The following is a 19,470-nucleotide window of genomic DNA, read 5'->3' on the forward strand; positions in this document are numbered from 1 at the left end:
CTGCACATGGTCATGTGAGCTTGTGATGTTTGAGAACATTACACCATCATCTGTGTAGATGATGAATACTTGTATACTGGTAAAGTATATACATTTAATTAGACTACATCAAGAACTCCAACAGGTACAAACATGTAAAGCTACAGCTTTTCATTGGTGTTTTGTAGATTTTTATTTAGTGTTCTCTTCTTCTCTTTTATTTCACCAACATCATGCGTTTTTAATAAAAGTTGTAATTTTTAACATTTATCTTTCTACATGAATGTCCATGATGAGCTAAATGGTAAACAGATTAACAAAGTTTGATCAGATCTTTATTGTATATCGTCACAGGAAGTTGTTGGTGTTGTTTTAAAACATGTATGTACATGAGTACTTTTAAAGAGTATGGGTACTTCAACCACACGTCCAGTTCGCTGTCAGTTTACTTCCACCCCATTCTCTGCTGTGTTGCTTCAGTCACTGTCTAAAACGTAAAGCTCATACAGGGTCAAGGTTCAGTTTTTATCCTGCTATAACAGAAGTATACAACAGAAAACCAACAATAAGTGAATGTAATGTGCATAAACACAGAAAATAAATGGAAATGTGTGAAAATATAACAGTAAAGTAAGAGTGAAAATGAGTATTACTCCACTGTTTTTGTACATTAGGTAACTTGTAAGTGGGTAGATAGTGTAGACCTGGGAGTCCCAGCTGCAGCCTACCTCCTGTAGGGTCCTTACACCTCCTTATTCCTACCCTGTTTTTCCTTGTACCTTGTAAGTTGCTTTGGATAAAAGTTTCTTCTAAATGACCAAATGTAAATTACAACTTCGGTGAAGATGTAACCTATATAAACAAGTTCGTCCAGACTCGTGTTCTGATAAAATTACATTTGAGTCCAAGTTGACATTTGTCTAGTGATGGGTACATGATACAGAGGCTTCAGAGCTTGTGTCACTCTTCGTGAAGCGCAGTGATTCGAAACGCTGTTGGAGCTTGTATTGAAACACCAGGGTCTGACCGATGTTGATGATCGCTGTTTCGTTTCGTGCTTCATTCCTTCAAAATGTTTCCAAGCTTTTTATTGGCTCAGAGTGTTTCAGTGTGTTTCATTGGCTCATGGCGTTTCAATACATTCTGAGCCAGTGATAGCTGGACAGGTTTTACAGATTTGAGTGTTTGGTGCTGTACCAGCTATTTAAGATGCATCATTATGCTTCAAATGAGGTTGTGAGGAGACAGAGATTTAGAGACTGAGAGTATTTTAGCAAGTTTCATGGTGAGTACCACTAATAAGAGACGTTCTAAAGTTTGGGATCATTTTCACACTGTCACACTTGCGTACCAGGCTTGAGCAGACTGAAGCCTGCGACAGTAGAAAAAATCTTATTTCTCAATAAAAACCTGTGAAGACAACTAACTTGTCTGCTTCTGTAAATAATCATTTCAAATCAACTATACAAGTCATCAACTGACAAACTTTAAAGGTTTTCAATAAAAACACTTCACACATAAAAGATAAAATGTTTCTGAATTCAAACACTGATCATTTGCAAAGTAGGAAGGATCTCTGATCCTGTTAGAGATAATAAATCTAATAAACCCTTAACTAACATTTAACCCTTAATATAATTTGGGTTAATCAGGAATGTGTTTTAGAGAATGGGAGAGAGCATCTGTATACTTTATTGTAATGACTATATAATCATTATTAGTATGAATGAACAAAACATTAAAATGACCACACAGACTGTTATGAACTCTTATTGCTGTCATGGGATTGAAACAGTGCCAGAGCTTCAGTCGTGTCCTTTAGAGGCTGCTATGGCTTCAGTTGTCCACCAGATGTCACCGTCACTTAAGTCTTGAAGCTTTGAATCGTTTTCGACACAATTGTTAGGTAAGCCTCAAAGTGCTTCATGAGGCTTCATTTGCCCACCACTACATTTGTCCAACATGTAATGAAAATCTCTCCAGGCCTTTCTGAGATTTAGTGCTGATGACAATAGGACACCAGTGAGGTTGTGTTGACTTTTGACCTTTCACTTCCATGACAATCAGTTATCCTCGAGTCCCAGTTGACATTCAAGACATTTTTAACAAAAACTGAACAGACATCCTAAAAATATGCCTCTGTAATCAGCGCAACATCACCATGCTGCATTTTAAATACTCCAACAATTATAATGTTCTGTAACAGAGTACATATGGCTCGTAACTATACATCTCTGGATAGTTTATATTTATAGTATAGTCTATTAATATATATAAATAAGCTGTAATATAAAAAGAAAAACAGCAGTTGTACCTGAAGTCTGAGGTGTACAGACTTCAGGTACAGGAATGGTATGTTCCGTCATGGAGAAAGTTTCCCTGAGTTCCAGCAAGTTCATTAAGTTCATTTTAACTGTTGTTGTGCGTCCATTGAACTGTTATTAGAGTTTGTCATGTATATTTATGTTTCTGTTCTGGATATTATGGCTTTTCGTCGTTCACTTCCTGTTTCTGCTACATAGGACCAATTAAGGTTAATTGGTCGTTGACAGCCTGCACATCTTCGAGACTGTATTTTACAGCTCTTTAATTTAAATTAAAACAAAAACCCGCACACAGGGGCAAAGGGACGAAATGTAACAGTTGTTGGGTTTTCTATATTAATTTATGTAAAATTATTCTCTGTAAGGTCTTACACCTTAAACACTATAGTGCCTTGAGATAACTTCTGTTGTGAATTGGAGCTATACAAATAAAACTGAATTGAATTGAATTTACTGGTTAAACAGACTGACATTTGCTCTAGCTAAGAAAATTTAGTAGAACGAGTTGTTGTGACTTAAGAGCTCTATCTTGGCAGTGATATGTGTAACATGTAAACGATAAATAAGTCATGCTGAATGTTACGAGAAAACGTCTTAATAACAAGTTGTAATTGTTCTGCTTATCGTTGATTTTGGATTTTTATATTTCTTTCAGAAACCACACACACACACGTGAATATGCTTGTAATGAGGAATGCTGGAATAAAGTTTTCCTAAAGGAACTCTGAGTTTGTTCAGTGATCTAACAGTCACTTCAGTGGTGGACTGTAAGTCATCTAAACCCAAGAACATGGGAGAAGCTGTTGTCAGCCATCTCCATTTTTTCACCTGTTCTACAGACCACCTTTAAATTCCTTTCGTTTCTGCTCTAAGATAGCTTCTTCTTTGCTCACTGATGTTATTTAGTTTTACTACTTTGGTGTGAAACTGAAAAATGACTTGTGATTGTTTGGTTTCCTGTTTCAACAATAGGTTGCTTTGTAACACCAGAAAGAAAAAAGCTAAAGATGTGAAACAGCTGCCTACATCAGTCAATGAAGTGTGCAGTCACACTGGTTTATAATGGAAGAGAGAACTGAGTTAAACTAATTATAACCATATAACCGGTTATGTCTGTTTGTTTCCACCAGAATCAGGAGTCATCTACCCAGTGACGTCCAGCTGCTGCTTTACTGGCCAATAACTAGTCACCACATCCTGTTTATTTGTTATTTATTTCATAATTTCACAGCTACATTATACATTTCTACATTTTTTTATATTAGAGTTTAGTTACAGATTTTCTCTGCTCTTAACTTATAACAGTATTTACAGTCTTCTTCTTCTTCTGACTTCACTTTGTGGTGTTTCTACAGATTCTCATTCTGTTCTAGTTTGTTTTAATGTAATGTTATAATTTCACATTACCTTTGCTTTAAGTAAATTTCCCCACATGTCACAGTTTACATACATTTCTATGAAACTCTTCACAAACTCTGAGTTCACTGACTCATCTAACGATGAAGAGCAATGACAGGAATCAACCAGCAGGAGGCAGAGCATCAGTAGACTTAACAAAACTGTTTAGTTCTGGATTTTAAATAGTCTGTCAATATTAAACACACCATCTCCACCACTAAACCCAAACACCTGGAAATTATAAATTAATGCAAGTGGATGTTAACACTGTTGAGTTTACGTAGTTTGAGTTTTTTCCCTGAAACAACTCAGGTTTGTCTGCAAAGTTTAGTTTGAAGTGTAAAACGTTTTTTTTATCCATGAAAAACTGGGAAAAAAAACTGTATAAATAAAATCACAGCAGCATGATCTTGTTACAGTGACCCCCCTTTTCCCACCGGTTGCAATGTTCATTACGTGCACTTAATAAGTTACAATTACTAAGTAATTAATATGTTGTAATTTGACTTTAAGTTTACTTTTACCACCTGGATACAATCTGTGGTGTTAGGACAAAGGAGACAGGAGAGAGAAGAAGAAGAAAACATTATTAATTATAATAATATTAAAAATTATTTTCTATATTGTTTTATAGAAAATAAAACAATGAGGAACCAGTGAGGTTCATCTGTGCAGCAGCAAACAACATGTTACAGTTTTAGTGGCATTTGTCTTTATCTTATACTCAGACCTCCGTGCTTTTAATACTGTAGGCAACAACAACACTTCCTGTCCACAGAACTGAGCCACAAATCAACAAACATCGACATAAATTCACATAAAGAATCCCGACGTCCCAACTCAGTGTCTACACATCTGAGTAATATACACTGTGTAACATCTTCCAGTTCGTCTCCATCACAAACTCATTGCTCAGAATAGTTGCAGGGCCTTGACGATAATCGGACATAAATCAGGAATTGGACTGAATACATTCTAATTTGTTTAATATTAGTAATTTGAGGAAAATGTGCTGTTTTTCTTCTTCATGGACACAAACCTGAGAAGTGAGTCATCTTCTAGAGAGACTTTTTACTTCTGTGGTTTTATATATCCAGGTATCTAATAAACCAGTACACATCCTAAAAGAGGTCTCTTAAACATATCAGACCAACTGGGCTGTGAAGCAGCTTGCTGAACGATGAGAAACGGGAAGCTGCAGATATTTGAGTAATCTGGAAGTTGAGTCATGGAAACTGGACTTCCTCCTTGTTAGGTTGAAACGTATCACCGTAACATTATCCACTTAAGATGCAGCACAGTCGAGGTCACTTTCCTATTCTCATGGCAATGGTGCCATTTGTATCCATTCTAATTCCACCATTTCATGTCATTAACTTTGTGTCTTCTCTCTCTTTTAGTTGTGTTTCCTCCTCTCTGTCTCCCTCTCTCTGTACTTTTCTGCAGGTATCCTCGGCCTGGAGCTGTACATCACCAGAATCCAGTTCATCTGCCCAATGTTCTTGCTGCTTGTTGTTGTCTTTATTGCCTGCTGTTCTTTTCTCTCTTCTCTTTCCACTCACCCCAACCGGTCGAGGCAGATGGCCTCCTACTGTAAGCCTGGTCCTGCTGGAGGTTTCTTCTCAGATTTCTGACAGATCAACAACTTCTGCTTCAGATTTACTTTGAACAGTCTTTTTGAAAAGTCACACTTCAGCTGATGTACAAATGAATTGAACAAAAACTGGCAGCTACATGTAAATGCTGTCTTCATAATCACAAATGTGATATAATATTTGATCATAAAGAATAATTCACACAGGAAGAACTGAGTGTGGGATGAAATCTGAATGTCTCACTGTAATTTCTTGTTTACACACTTTTAAAGATTCTGACTCCTACAGGAAGCAGCTGGTTAAATAAAAGTCAGACAACAGTCTGATAGTGTTCCACGATTTCCATATTTTAGTCCATATTTAAAATGAATCCTCAGGTTTACTCTGGTGGTGTCTTTTCAGATCTGTCTCCTATCCTACAGTGATTTGGTTTCACTACTTTGAAGCTCTGCTTTCTGCCCTCCTCCTTTCTTTCCTGTCACAGCGAACACACCTTGCATGGACTGAAACACCAAGTCAACAACATGTCTCCTCTTTGCTGCAGAAGACAGCAGAGTTTGGTCATTTGTTATTAATATTTGAAAATGATAATAATTGATATTAATAATAATAAACATGAAATAATTCTCAGAACTGATGGATGAAGGTGAAATGTCTCCAACAACTTAAAGTCCAGTTGTTACTGAACAGAAACTTTTGGGATGTTTCACCTTTGAACAAACAATATTTATGAACAATGATCAACAAGCTGCTGTTAGTAACAAACACTTTATTTAAATAAAAAAAAACTTCACATTACAAACCAACAAGATAAAATCTAAAACATTCAGCATCAATCATCAACTTATTCAATGTTTACAGAGAAAGAAAATAATTCTTAGCTGAAGATACAGTTAGTTAGCTACAGGATAATGAATCTAGTTTGGGTTTAATTAAACTGCATCCATGACCTTTTTATGTCTCTTATAAGACAAACAGAGTAGTTGTTGGTAACATCCAACTTCTATAAACTGTGTCCACGTCTCTATCACTTGTGTCTTAATGGACACATGAGACTTTCTTCAAGATGGAGGAGCAGGAGAACTTCTGGAGTGAGTGGAGGTCGAAGAATGATCAATTAACAATTAAGAACTGGGATTCAACTGAGACATTTTACACCTGCTGTTGTTCATCTGCTTCTTCAGAAGGAGGCTGGTAAAAAATTGACTTCTGACGTTTTTTAAAGATGATGAAACCAAAAACACAGAGAAGCAGAACAACAACAGACAAACCAGCTACCAGTCCAACAGTTACATCCTTGTCTCCTCCATCCTTGTTGGTACCTGTAGATGAGAGTCAGCAGTGAGTCAGCAGGTGTCAGGTAGGTGATGAGTGAAGAACACAACAGAATCCATTTCCTCTTCAAACTCCTGTCAGACATTATCTACTGCACTTTGATCCCATCACTCATACCAGCTGTTTTCTACAAAGTCTCATCAACACCAACATCTGATCTGTGATGTTTCACTCTCACATCAACAACCAGGAAGCAGCTTCAACTCTGATCCACACACACACACATACACACACACACACACACACACACATACACACACACACACTAACTCACCTGGTTCAACTCTCAGGTTGATGGTGTTGATGGGGTCAGTTTTTAAAATAGATCTCTTCCTGTGGTTTGTTCTTCTCTGGACGACACGACACTCATACGTTCCAGTGTCATTGAACGTCACATTCCTCAGAATCAAAGACACGTCTCCATCCTTCTTCTCTCTGTCCTTCAGCTCCACTCGGTTCTTAAATGATTCATGTTGGTTGAATGATTCAGACCTACTGCCCCTCTGTAAAAAGACATATTCTGTCTCCAGGTCAGTTCTGCTCCACTCCACAACTATAATACTGATGTTACTGTGAACTCCACATGGCAGAGTGACTGTGTCTCCAGGTTCAGCTGTGAGGTTTATCTGGTCTGAAGGAGAAAAAGAGGAGAGAGGTTAAAGATTTGTCAAACCAACACTTCTCTATGTTTGATCACAACACCCTGTTCTAACCTGTTGAATTGTATAAATGTGAATGTGGAAGCAGTGAAGGGACAGGAGGTCATGAACAAAAAGCTTCAGCACATTATTCTCATCATGATAGGGATCCAGTCCTCTGAACTACAGCCTCTTATCTGAGCATCACCAAACTACACTGATCACGGACTTCACTGACGTGTTAAACAAGCAGCGTGTTGGATCATAAAACACATGGATGTTGGTTTGAATCATCATTTCAAATAACAAGCTGTTGTATGAAACTGGGTTATTATTAATGGAGGTAACTGACTGTGGTCCACACTCTGACAGTACTGCAGCTTAACTCTGAACATTAGAGTTCAGGGAACAATTCAACATCTACTAACAGTTCTGATCTCCCTCTTCAACATATACTTTATACTTTATACTGTAAAAATGTGTTTTATTTGTATTTTAACATCAACTGTAGTAATGAGGAAGTTAAGCTGCACTGAACAGAGACAGGGTCAGTTCAGTTATTGAGCAGATTTGTTGGTTACAGTTAGTTTTCATCACAGTGTTGTGACACTCATATCTTACTAAATCCCTTGTTGAAACCTGTGGTTTTTGTTTGTTTACCTCAGTTTTTATTGAACCGTAAACCCTACTTCCGCTCACACAACCTACCTTCAGCAGCAGCGTGATACAGCAAACATGGGATCAGACAAAGGAAGAAAATCCACTGTGAAGACGTCATCTTTACATTTTCTGATACTGTTGCTGTTAATTCTACAGTTATTTTAAATAAATTTCTCTCCTCATATAAATCTAAAAGTTTTCCTGCTTCCGATTCTTCTTCCGTGTTAAAACGTCTCCACATGCGCACTAGTATTTCTGCGCACTAGTATTTCTGCGCACTAGTATTTCTGCGCACTAGTATTTCTGCGCAGGTCCTCGTTTACTCACTCTTCTTGCTTCATAAACTACGATGATACAAATATAAATGTTTGTTGTATCTTTATTAACAGATATTAAAATTTCTAAGTATTTAATTAGTTTGTTGTTTTTGTTGTGTTTAACCTTTTTTTTTTGTTGTTGTTTTTGATCAATAAGTTCTGAACTCTGAATGAAGTCTGATGCTGCAACTTAACACTTTGTGAAGAGTTTTTAAAAACTACTTTATTTATATAAATTCAATTTTACACTTTTTTACTTTTTTACTGTGTGGATATGAAATTTTAAAAACTATCTTGGAGCACACAGGTGATTTAACTATCAAGCTCCTCTCCTGTGAACCAGCTCCCAGTTCAGGTTCTGGAGGCAGACACCCTCTCTACATTTAAGACTAGACTTTAAACTTTCCTTTTTTATAAATCTTATAGTTAGAGATGGATCAGTGACTCCAGACAGGTCTGCTTCAGGCCTGGCTGGAACTTTTCCACCACCTTCACCATTAAAGTGAATTAAATTTGATGTGGAAATTGGAAACACTGTTTTAACTTCACCTACAAACTCTTAAACTCTCTACTAACAGAAACATACAGCTCCCACTTTAATGGAACATCTAAAGAGCATCAGTAAGAACATTAATTCTTACCTTAGACTTCATGATGAGGAGGATGGTTCCTTTAGCAAAGTAAAAAACAAAAGACTCATAATCTCCATGTTTCTAATGTAGGATATACAGACAGAAGAACATCTGTCACTGCTGCAGAAACATTTAACAGTGTCAGTAACAAGGAAGAACATGAAGTAAAACCACCTTTCTTGAGACACAGGAATCACAGAGCTGATGTCTCAATCATCTACACAGCACAACACTTCATGTTCAAGATGTCTCAAGGTCTGTCTCACAGTCTGAATCCATCAACATGTAACATCAGAATGTATGAAATGGGAATTTTAATGCAGTTCAGTGTAAAATCACAGGATAACATTTGTACTTCACAGTAAATAACATCAAATCTTCATCTTTGCTGTTAAACAACAACTTTTATAATCCTGATTATTATTATCCATCATCTTCTGTAATGTCCTTATCTACAAAGATGTTCTCTCTTCTCAGTTTGAGGATCTTAAATCTAAAGACTCTAAATTACCAAAGTGACTTCAAAGAACTAGAGGCGACTGAGAAACTGCTGAATCACCTCAGTCTGAGAAACAAGGAAATAACTGTCTTTACCAGCAGGTGGCAGCAGTTTGTGTTCATCCTCTAAAAGAAAGAGCAGATAAAGGATCACAGATATACAAACTGTTTTTATATCACTCTCTCACCACAGACAGTTCACAGTTACTGATAAGAGAGAATTGGTCTGAGAATAAGTGATTGACTCTGTGGTCCATTTCTCCTCTTTTGTATTAAGTCACTAAGCTGAACAGCCAATCAGAGTGGTCTATTTCTCTGACATGTCTGCTGCTGATTCATCATGCTGAACCTGCTGAAATGTCTCTAATGGGAGTCTGACTAGTGGGTCTCCCCACTTCAGAAAAATGTTCTCCCGTTCTTCAGTGTGATCAGTTTAGAGAAGTTTACTTACCTTTAAAATGTGCTTTTAAAATCCAAACACGTCCTCACAAAAAAACTACAGTTTGTTTTTTATTGTTGTAAATACGTTATGAACTAATCTATTCCAGATCCCCTAGTTCACTTTAACCACCACAGATAAAAGTCCAACTCAATCTGTGTCTGATTCTAAACTGAAGAATAAAACCAAAGCTTCAACCAGTCTTTTAGATATAAAAATCAAAAACATTTCTAATAAACATCACTTTACAAACACACAGAGCTGAGAACAAACCTGTCCAGGGTGTACCCCACCTCTGGCCCAATGACAGCTGAGGTAGGCTGCCTGCCTGATCCACACTCACTAACTCACCTGGTTCAACTGTCAGGTTGATGGTGTTGATAGGGTCAGTTTCTAAAATGGACCTCTTCCTGTGGTTTGTTGAAGCAGTCTGTGTGTACACTTTATGAATATCTGTCAGTGAGTAAAAACCTCATCCATCCTATTTATATAACTCCACCTGTTGATGTCTTTACCAAAGCCATCAGGAAACACTTGTTATGGGAACAGAAGAGGTGAAGCACCTTTATGTACAGAGGTAAAGAGAGGTACCAACCATTTTATCCAGTTGTGTTCATGTTGACACCACAGACAGAAAGATATTATTGTATACAGCACAACACACACAGGAGAAGTGTTTTATTAAGTGACCAGTTGAACCAGGTTTAAGATTTATTTTCAGTAAATTCAGTTTCATAAATCCAGCCTCAGTTACCAAACTGATCCTGACTCAACAACAGGATACCTTACAGGTAATTGAAATCCTGGGTAGAGCCCAAAAATGACTGATGTTGTGTTGACAATACTCATAAATTACTCTCTGTAGAGTTTTACATTTTGTTTTGTCTCTAGTCATCAGAAACTGATTTATACCAGGAGATCTACAGTCTCTGTCATCAAAGTTCACAGATTTATACTGATTAACCAGACAAGACGGTGATCTGTCACCTACCTGGAGGTGAGAGGCAGCTTTTAGTACAGAAAACTCTGCAGTAACGTAGGTTTCAATTCAGTAAATACTGACAATAACATCAGGACCAAGCAGCTGACCCTGGGGCTAGTGGACAGTGTCTCTATGTCCTGAGCCACACGTGGAAGATATGATATGATTTGAAGCTAAATATGAACCTGTAACTACAGCAGCAGTACATGGACAGATAAACTTTAAAAGGTAAAGTAGTAATATCAGCATGTCAAGTATAAAAGGTAAAGTGCAATATTTAATGGTAACAAGACACAATAAAACAACACGGACGACAAAAGTAGGGAGTAGTAACACTAAAGAGACACGTGTGAAGGTTTCAAAAATTATTAACAGTATAAAATGCTCAAAAACTCCAGGACTAACAGGTATGTAGACAAACAAAGGAACAAAGCAAAGGACTCCAGCAGGAGCAGGAGACGGGACCATGAGGTCAACAGGCACCAATCACCAACGAGCACTGGCTGCAGGAAATGAACAGAGACATGAGCAACATTAAATGGATGTTTTCTTCCCACGACGTCATGTTGAACAGTTTAACTTAATATCTAAACTGGTTTTGACTAGTTGACTTGTAAATGGTCACAGAACTATTTATTACATTTAAAGTCCATTAAATCTCATTTTCAGTGCAGCAGGTGAACTTCTATTTCTAAAATGAATAAACTTCAGTGTAACCATCATCTCACTAACGTAACAGTGAACTGGGATCAGAAGTGATACTCGGTGGTGACTGCTACGATGTCATCAAAGTCCTGGGTGGATGCTGATGTTGGTTCATTATCTGTCAGAGGAAATAATCAGAAACTTTAGATTCAGGTTATAGACAGTAAAAAAAATCAACACGACATAAATAAAATGATAAAAACAAATATTAAGAACTACTATAATTGACTGACTGATTGTGTTGAGTGTTTGTTAATTCAGTGACTGATTCAGAGTGTTACCTGTGGGTCTGTGTCGATATAAAGACACCATGAGGAGAGTGGAGATGAAGTACGGACAGAACACCACCAGGTGGAGGACCAGTCTGAACACAAGCTGGAGGGAGGTGGAGGTAGGTGGTGGGGTGGCAGATGTGGGTGGAGCTGTGGTTTTATTTTCTGTAGAGAGAATCCAGCTGTTCAGGTAAATGTGTGGATGAAATAAATGTTGAACTCAGAGTTTTCGTCCTGACCTGTGACAGAGATCCAGCTGGGTGGAGACTCTCCATGACTGCTGATGTGACACTTGTAGAGGCCTTCATCAGACTTGGTAACATGGTGAATGGTCATGTGACCTGTAGGCTCAGTCCTGATGAGGGAGCCATCTTTATAGAAATCAGCTGGGAGCTTGGAGGGAGGGCTCTTTGTTTGACAGTGCAGAGTGACATCATGTCCCTCCATCACAGGGAGGACAGGACTCTGCAGGATCACTGATCCACCTCAACACAGAGACAAACTACAGCATTTCATCCATTTCCACACAGACTCATCAACACTAACTCCACAGTCTGATCTTACCAGAGACAGTGATGTTGATGATGCTACTGGTTGATCCCTCTCTGGACTCACACCAGTAAACTCCACTGTCCCATGTGAAGATGTAGTTGATCTTACAGGAAGAACCAGCTGGTTGTTCTCCCCAGCCAGCTCCACACTCAGCTCTGGTTTCTCTGGTTGTGTTCCTCCTCAGTGTCCATCCAGCAGAGCTGTCGTCCTCCTCACAGCTCAGAGACACAGATTCCCCTATAACCAGCTGAGATCTTCTGGGACTCACAGTCAGACGAGCTGAAGGGATAAAAGATTTAGAAAATACAACATCATTTCAGGAAAACTGAAGCACGTTTCCTATGTCACATGTCAACATGTTCTATATTTTACAGGGTTCTACTACAGATCTCCTCAGTTAATTTGTTGACTTAGTCAACAGCACAGATCTTGTCAAACTCAGTCCAACAATCATTTATTGATTCTTTTCCAATTAAGTCATTTACTAAGATCCTAAATACTGAACTGTGTGAACAATCAGTCGTCACATCCTCCTCACTAACATGTCTCCCACTCTTTCTCAGACACAACCAGTGAGTTTCATACTATGACACAAGTTTACTGACCTTGGTTTATTCTGCAGCACAGCAGTGACACTACAGCTAAAGAGAAACAAGAGGTTCACTGAGTTTAGAACAGTCACAGAGTTACATTCAATTACAGTAGAACAGTTATACAGTGATATGTTCAATTTAAATTAAGTCATGAAACATATAACGATACATGATTCATTTAAAGGAAACCAAATTTATTATGTTTTACATTTGAAAATCACAGGACATGAACTAAAGTTAAATATTTTATGCAATGGTTTCACTTGAAAATCTGTCTGATGAGAATGTGAATCACTTAAAGTTTAGCACGACCGCTCTGTGGCTCCAACAGTCACATCCCAGTAAGGAGGGACTGGGTCTGAATCCTCTGGGTACTAATATTTCCCCCCATGTCTAAAATCCCTGAGTTGTCCTTAATTACATTTTCATCAGTGGGACTAAACATTATCTAGAATTTAGTGACTGACTGAAGCTGTTTGCTTTTCTAGCTCAGATCAGTTTCATGCGTTTCTCTTCCTGTATTGTCGACACATCTGTCAGTCACAGCAGCTACGTTTGACTTTCTCTAGACTTGAAGCTGTTCACTCTCCACTCTAGTATCTAATCTTCATTTCCCAACATGCTACATATGCTGAACATGTAATTATTGAATCAGAAAATCTTGTACTTACAGAGTAGATACTGAACAGATGTTTGTCCCATCATACACTTGGTGGTCTGAGATCAATGTGCTGTGAAGTATTCAGTCAGTCCGAGGTGTTAAAATGAGGTGTTTCCTGTGTTTTCTCTGTTATAGTTTAGAGGAAAGTTGTTGCAGACTGTGATAAAAGTAGGTCTGTGAGCATTTAGCTGTGAAATTCATTCATTTCCTTGAGTTAAAAACCAGATACTACAAATCCACCAAAGAACCAACATTACAAACAGGGAACAAAGAAAATAACTTCAACGTAGTCCTGCAAGAAGAGAAGTTAAAGAGCAGCCTGGTTCAACTAGGACTGCCTGATTTAAATAGAGGGGGAGGCCCAACCAGATTCAGTGCAGCGCTGGTGTGAGTGCTCAGTTCATACTGGATACCAACAGTAAGAAGTACAAGAAACAAGCAGGTACAGTTACGTTGGAATATATTAAAATGATTACGACTAAAACTAAGCTTAGTGGCAAGACTGCACAGACCTAAGAACTGACACTGAAAGTAAGAGAGGTTTGTAATAGTACACGTAAGGAACTATTTTGAAGCAGGTAGATCATAGTGTCCTTCACCCCGATGTTTGGCCTGTAGGCAAACAGCAGCGGGTCCATCGTAGTGCTGATCACAGGGCGCAGGTGGCGGAGGATGAGCCTCTCCATGGTCCTCATGAGGTGGAAGGTCAAGGCTACTGGGTCTGTAGTGGTTTGGCTCTCTAGCGTGCATTGTCTTAGGAACTGGCATCACACAGGAGGTCCTCCACAGCTCAGGGACCATCTCCAGACTCAGGCTCAGGTTAAAGACGTACGTGACCTCACAGAGCTGGTCAACACAGTTTCTGAGCAGGCTGATGCTGTCAGGACCTGCGGCTTTCTGATCTTTAGCCGCCTCAGTTCTCTCCTCATCTGATCTGCTGTTAAGGAGAGGGGGGTGGAGGCAGGGGGGCACACATGGGCTGTTTATGGAGGGGGGTGATGTGGAGTGATTTGAATTGGAATTGACATGCGAATCAGGACAATGATCCTTATCATCAGAGTAAATCTACTGCAGAATGACTTCTTCCTGTGTTTCACATGTTATTCTGTAGACTTCTCTTTGCTGCGTGTTGTCATGATGCCGAACACTCTGGTCTCACCCATTCTGGGTTTGACAAGGCCCATTCTGGTGAGAAGGTGGAGGTGGTGGAGAGGTACAAATACCTGGGACTTTACCTGGACAACAGACCGGACTGGAAATACAACACAGAGGCTGTATACAGGAAGGGACAGAGTCAGTGTGTTTCCTCTCCAGCAGATGGCAGAATAGAGCTTATTTAGTTTGTATTAACACACACATGCCTCCAGTTGCTCCTGTGATAGACTGCTGACCTGTCCAGGGTATACCCCACCAATCACCCAATGGCAGCTGGAATTGGCTCCAGCACAGTTTTACTTACTGATAATGAGATAATAAGATAATAAATGTACTTACAGCATCCAACAAACATAAAGACATTGACCATGAACACTGAAGTAAATCTACTACAGAATGGCTTCTCAGACAGAGTCCAGACCTCAACCCACTAGAGATGCTGTGGAGTCACATGAAGAGAGACATTCACACCAAACCTCCTCAGAATATGGCTGATCTGAAGCAGTTCTGTAGGAACCAATGGTCCACAGCTCCTCTTGGATATGGTGCAGGTCATCTACGGCAGTCTGTTAGTGTGTACGGCTGTGGACTGATCCACTGCTCAGTCACAGAGTAACAGCAGATCTTGGAAATAGGTCTCTGGAAGAAGAACGTTCAAGTCTTCACAGTGTGATGACGTCAGGAGCCAGAATGAAACCAGCAACACAACATTTTACACTTTCACACTTTCTGTTGTTGCTATTGTAAAACCTGCATAAGGTTTGTGGGGCTGCAGTTGGTGAAGGAGCAGTGGACAGTTTCTGTGAGTCTCTGCTTCCTGCCTCGTATGGACCTTGGGTTCAGTGACTCAGATTCAGTAACATGCTACTGTTACATGTTACTGCAGAGATAATATGCTGCCACCTGCTGGCTGTTTCCAGTCTGCTCAGTCTGATCCTCTGACAGTGATTCAGTAGGAATTGGCCGTGAAGTGACACCACAAAATACTAGAAAACTCCCAAAGGGGTGTCTGTGGGTGGAGAAGTCCAGGACGGATGGTTTGATTCCTGGTTGGTCCTGGATCACAGAGGTTGTAGATTTGTTAAGTTGAATCCTTCAGACACTGTTCAAGTCAAGGTTCTTTGAACTAGTTTGATGCTTTTGATTCCAGCTCTGATCAAACCTGCATCAACATGTTCAACAGGTCAGAGAAGTTCCAAACATAAACCCTGCTCCTCATCAACATTACTGATAAAGACAGAGTCAGAAATCAAAGATGAAGTCAAACTTTATTGACAAATGAAGTTTGACATATTTATGTAGAGTACAGCAAATTAAAAGCACCAGTAAATAAAAGAAGCTGCACACAACAAACAACAGTTTACAATAGTTAATGCAGATATAGAATTTAGTGGGTTGGTAGAAGAAGAAGCTACTTAGTTAGTTAGTTAGTATGAATCCTGTCCTCTGTGACCTTTTCTATACAACAAAAAAAACAACTAAACTAGCAACAACAAGAGCAACAACAGTAAGTGACACAGCAACTATCAGTCCAACATGTCCTCTCTTGTCTCCTCCATCCTTGTCTCCTCCACCCTTGTTGTTTTCTGCAGATGAGAGTCAGCAGTGAGTCAGCAGGTGTCAGGTAGGTGATGAGTGAAGAACACAACAGAATCCATTTCCTCTTCAAACTCCTGTCAGACATTATCTACTGCACTTTGATCCCATCACTCATACCAGCTGTTTTCTACAAAGTCTCATCAACACCAACATCTGATCTGTGATGTTTCACTCTCACATCAACAACCAGGAAGCAGCTTCAACTCTGATCCACACACACACACACACACACACACTAACTCACCTGGTTCAACTCTCAGGTTGATGGTGTTGATGGGGTCACTTTCTAAAATGGATCTCTTCCTGTGGTTTGTTCTTCTCTGGACGACACGACACTCATACGTTCCAGTGTCATTGAACGTCACATTCCTCAGAATCAAAGACACGTCTCCATCCTTCTTCTCTCTGTCCTTCAGCTCCACTCGGTTCTTAAATGATTCATGTTGGTTGAATGATTCAGACCTACTGTCCCTCTGTAAAAAGACATATTCTGTCTCCAGGTCAGTTCTGCTCCACTCCACAACTATAATACTGATGTTACTGTGAACTCCACATGGCAGAGTGACTGTGTCTCCAGGTTCAGCTGTGAGGTTTATCTGGTCTGAAGGAGAAAAAGAGGAGAGAGGTTAAAGATTAGTCAAACCAACACTTCTCTATGTTTGATCACAACACCCTGTTCTAACCTGTTGAATTGTATAAATGTGAATGTGGAAGCAGTGAAGGGACAGGAGGTCATGAACAAAAAGCTTCAGCACATTATTCTCATCATGATAGGGATCCAGTCCTCTGAACTACAGCCTCTTATCTGAGGATCACCAAACTACACTGATCACGGACTTCACTGACGTGTTAAACAAGCAGCGTGTTGGATCATAAAACACATGGATGTTGGTTTGAATCATCATTTCAAACTAGATAAAGCATTTCCTGAAGAAAATGCACTGTGAATGCTGAAACGCTGAATCGATTCATGAAGAACTGCTGAAAGTTGATGAAGAGAAACAGGAAGTGTTTTAACAGAGATAAACATATGAAGAAGAAGATAAAACAGCTGAATGTTAACTTAAAAAAACTGAAATAAATTTGCTGAAGTTGATAAAACATAGCTGAATTTATTTAAACAGTAATTTAGATAAAGGCTGAAACGTTTTAAAACGCTGCTGAAATTAGCTGAAGAGAAACAGGAAGTGTTTTAACAGAGCTAAACATATGAAGAAGAAGCTAAAACAGCTGAATGTTAACTTAAAAAAGCTGAAATAGATTTGCTGAAGTTAATAAAACATAGCTGAATTTATCTAAACAGTTAAAGGTAAAGTTAAATGTTCAGTTAAAAAAGCTGAAAACGATTTGCTAAAGTTGATAAAACATAGCTGAATTTATTTAAAATAGTTAAAAAGTTAAGAATAATTACAGTTTTTGTTAAAAAGAGCTGAAAGTAGAAGAAACTGAAGCAGGTTAGCAAAGAGCCGCTAGCATAAACATGCTAACTACACACGAGCCTGTACAAGTGTCTGACGCTGATTTATAAACAGCCCTGATCACGTGACCCGACACAGCCGTTGCCAGGGAGACTGTAGGGGAGAGGCGGGAAACTCCAACTGCCAAGATTTTCACTCGTGAAAACTGATTTGGAGCCTTACAAACAGGCTTTTTACAGCAAATCTACGATAGGTATCGTCATAAAAAGTTAACTACGTGAGAGCTAAGACTTTAATGAACCACTAGTGTGAATTTTATGTTTGAGGATTGAAAATTGTGGTCACAAGAGCGAGAGATCCAAGTGCACCGTTCAGCTTGTCAAACAGAATCTCAGACCGAATTTAACATTGGAGCTAATGGGAGAGCGGAGGGGGACTCCCGTCGCTCTGAGGCTCACAGAGAAAAAACGATTTGTCTCTGAGCTTAGATAAATAACTTATCAGAATCAGGACAAGTTTACCTACGTTTCTGTGAAGACATTGTTCAGATAGAGTGAAAATTGCGGCCGTGCTGACAGTTTATTGAGAAAGATTTTGGTTTACAAAAATCGGCCTCTCCACTCTAAGCTGTGACGTCATCCACTCTAGCTGCACCAACGTTCCATCATTCACTCCCATATAAAGTCCAAAATCAGACAAAAACATCAAGTCACAAAAACTGAAATTATGAAAAAAACTATAAAGATATTAAAAAACTGAATGGAAGATTAAAAGAGCAGAAATAGCTGAACATTTTGATACCTGAATGATTTCTGTAGCTGAAAGTATGCTGAAGTAGTTAAAGCTGAAAGAAGAAGAAGTTGAAGAGTTGCTGAAGAGACTCTCCCATAGGAATCCATTATAAAAATAGTTATTAAAAGTTAAATATTGTAAAAAGTATAAAAGTTATAAAAATTCTGAATGGAAGCACACTTCTCCTTAAAAAGCTGAACATTTTGATACCTGAACGGTTTCTGTAGCTCAAAGTATGCAGGAGTAGTTACGCGCCGAAAAACGTACGGAAGAATAATAATAATATATAATATATAATATATAATAACTAGATAAAGCATTTCCTGAAGAAAATGCACTGTGAATGCTGAAACGCTGAATCGATTCATGAAGAACTGCTGAAAGTTGATGAAGAGAAACAGGAAGTGTTTTAACAGAGATAAACATATGAAGAAGAAGATAAAACAGCTGAATGTTAACTTAAAACAGCTGAAAACGATTAAAGTTGATAAAACATAGCTGAATTTATGTAAAATATAAAAATTAAAAGAATAGTTAAAGTGTTTAGTTAAAAATAGCTGAAATAGATTTGTTGAAGTTTATAAAACATAGCTGAATTTATCTAAACATTTAAATTTAAAGTTAAATGTTTAGTTAAAAAAGCTGAAATAAATTTGCTGAAGTTGATAAAACATAGCTGAATTTATCTAAACAGTTAAAAGTAAAGTTAAATGTTTAGTTAAAAAAAGCTGAAATAAATTTGCTGAAGTTAATAAAACATAGCTGAATTTATGTAAACAGTTAAAAGTAAAGTTAATGTTTAGTTAAAAAAGCTGAATAAATTGCAAAGTTGATCAAACATAGCTGAATTTATCTAAACATTTAAATTTAAAGTAAATTTTAGTAAAAAAGCTGAAACTATTTGCTAAAGTTGAAAACTAGCTGAA

At 38.4% G+C, this 19,470-nt stretch overlaps 1 protein-coding gene and 1 long non-coding RNA gene across 3 annotated transcripts; both read right to left on the bottom strand.

The window, feature by feature from the left end:
- Positions 1-6,048: 6,048 nt before the first annotated feature.
- Positions 6,049-9,005, bottom strand: LOC113155741 (sodium channel subunit beta-2-like). Of its 2 annotated transcripts, XM_026350443.2 has the most exons (3): positions 7,978-8,186; positions 6,906-7,262; positions 6,049-6,618 (listed from the first exon to the last, which is right to left on the bottom strand). In XM_026350443.2, the coding sequence occupies exons 1-3, from the start codon at positions 8,168-8,170 to the stop codon at positions 6,449-6,451; spliced, it is 720 nt and encodes a 239-aa protein (XP_026206228.2). In that variant the 5' UTR covers positions 8,171-8,186; the 3' UTR covers positions 6,049-6,448. The 2 variants fall into 2 exon arrangements, 1 of the variants encoding a protein (XP_026206228.2); XR_004463369.1 differs by lacking the exons at positions 6,049-6,618; positions 7,978-8,186 and adding an exon at positions 8,888-9,005 and having other exon boundaries at positions 7,128-7,262.
- Positions 9,006-15,984: 6,979 nt separating this feature from the next.
- Positions 15,985-17,239, bottom strand: LOC117152807. The gene is made up of 2 exons (XR_004463371.1): positions 16,579-17,239; positions 15,985-16,321 (listed from the first exon to the last, which is right to left on the bottom strand). It is a non-coding gene; the product is annotated as an uncharacterized LOC117152807 (long non-coding RNA).
- Positions 17,240-19,470: the final 2,231 nt, after the last annotated feature.

Source organism: Anabas testudineus, unplaced genomic scaffold, assembly GCF_900324465.2.
Source record: "Anabas testudineus unplaced genomic scaffold, fAnaTes1.2 Contig185arrow_ctg1, whole genome shotgun sequence".
Lineage (NCBI taxonomy): Eukaryota > Metazoa > Chordata > Actinopteri > Anabantiformes > Anabantidae > Anabas > Anabas testudineus.

Coding starts and splice junctions, on each gene's coding strand:
- LOC113155741 (XM_026350443.2), bottom strand. CDS start 8,170: ATGTGGAGACGTTTTAACACGGAAGAAGAATCGGAAGCAGGAAAACTT. Junction 7,263..7,977: donor GTATCACGCTGCTGCTGAAG/GTAGGTTGTGTG, acceptor TTTCTCCTTCAG/ACCAGATAAACCTCACAGCT. Junction 6,619..6,905: donor CAACCTGAGAGTTGAACCAG/GTGAGTTAGTGT, acceptor TCTCATCTACAG/GTACCAACAAGGATGGAGGA.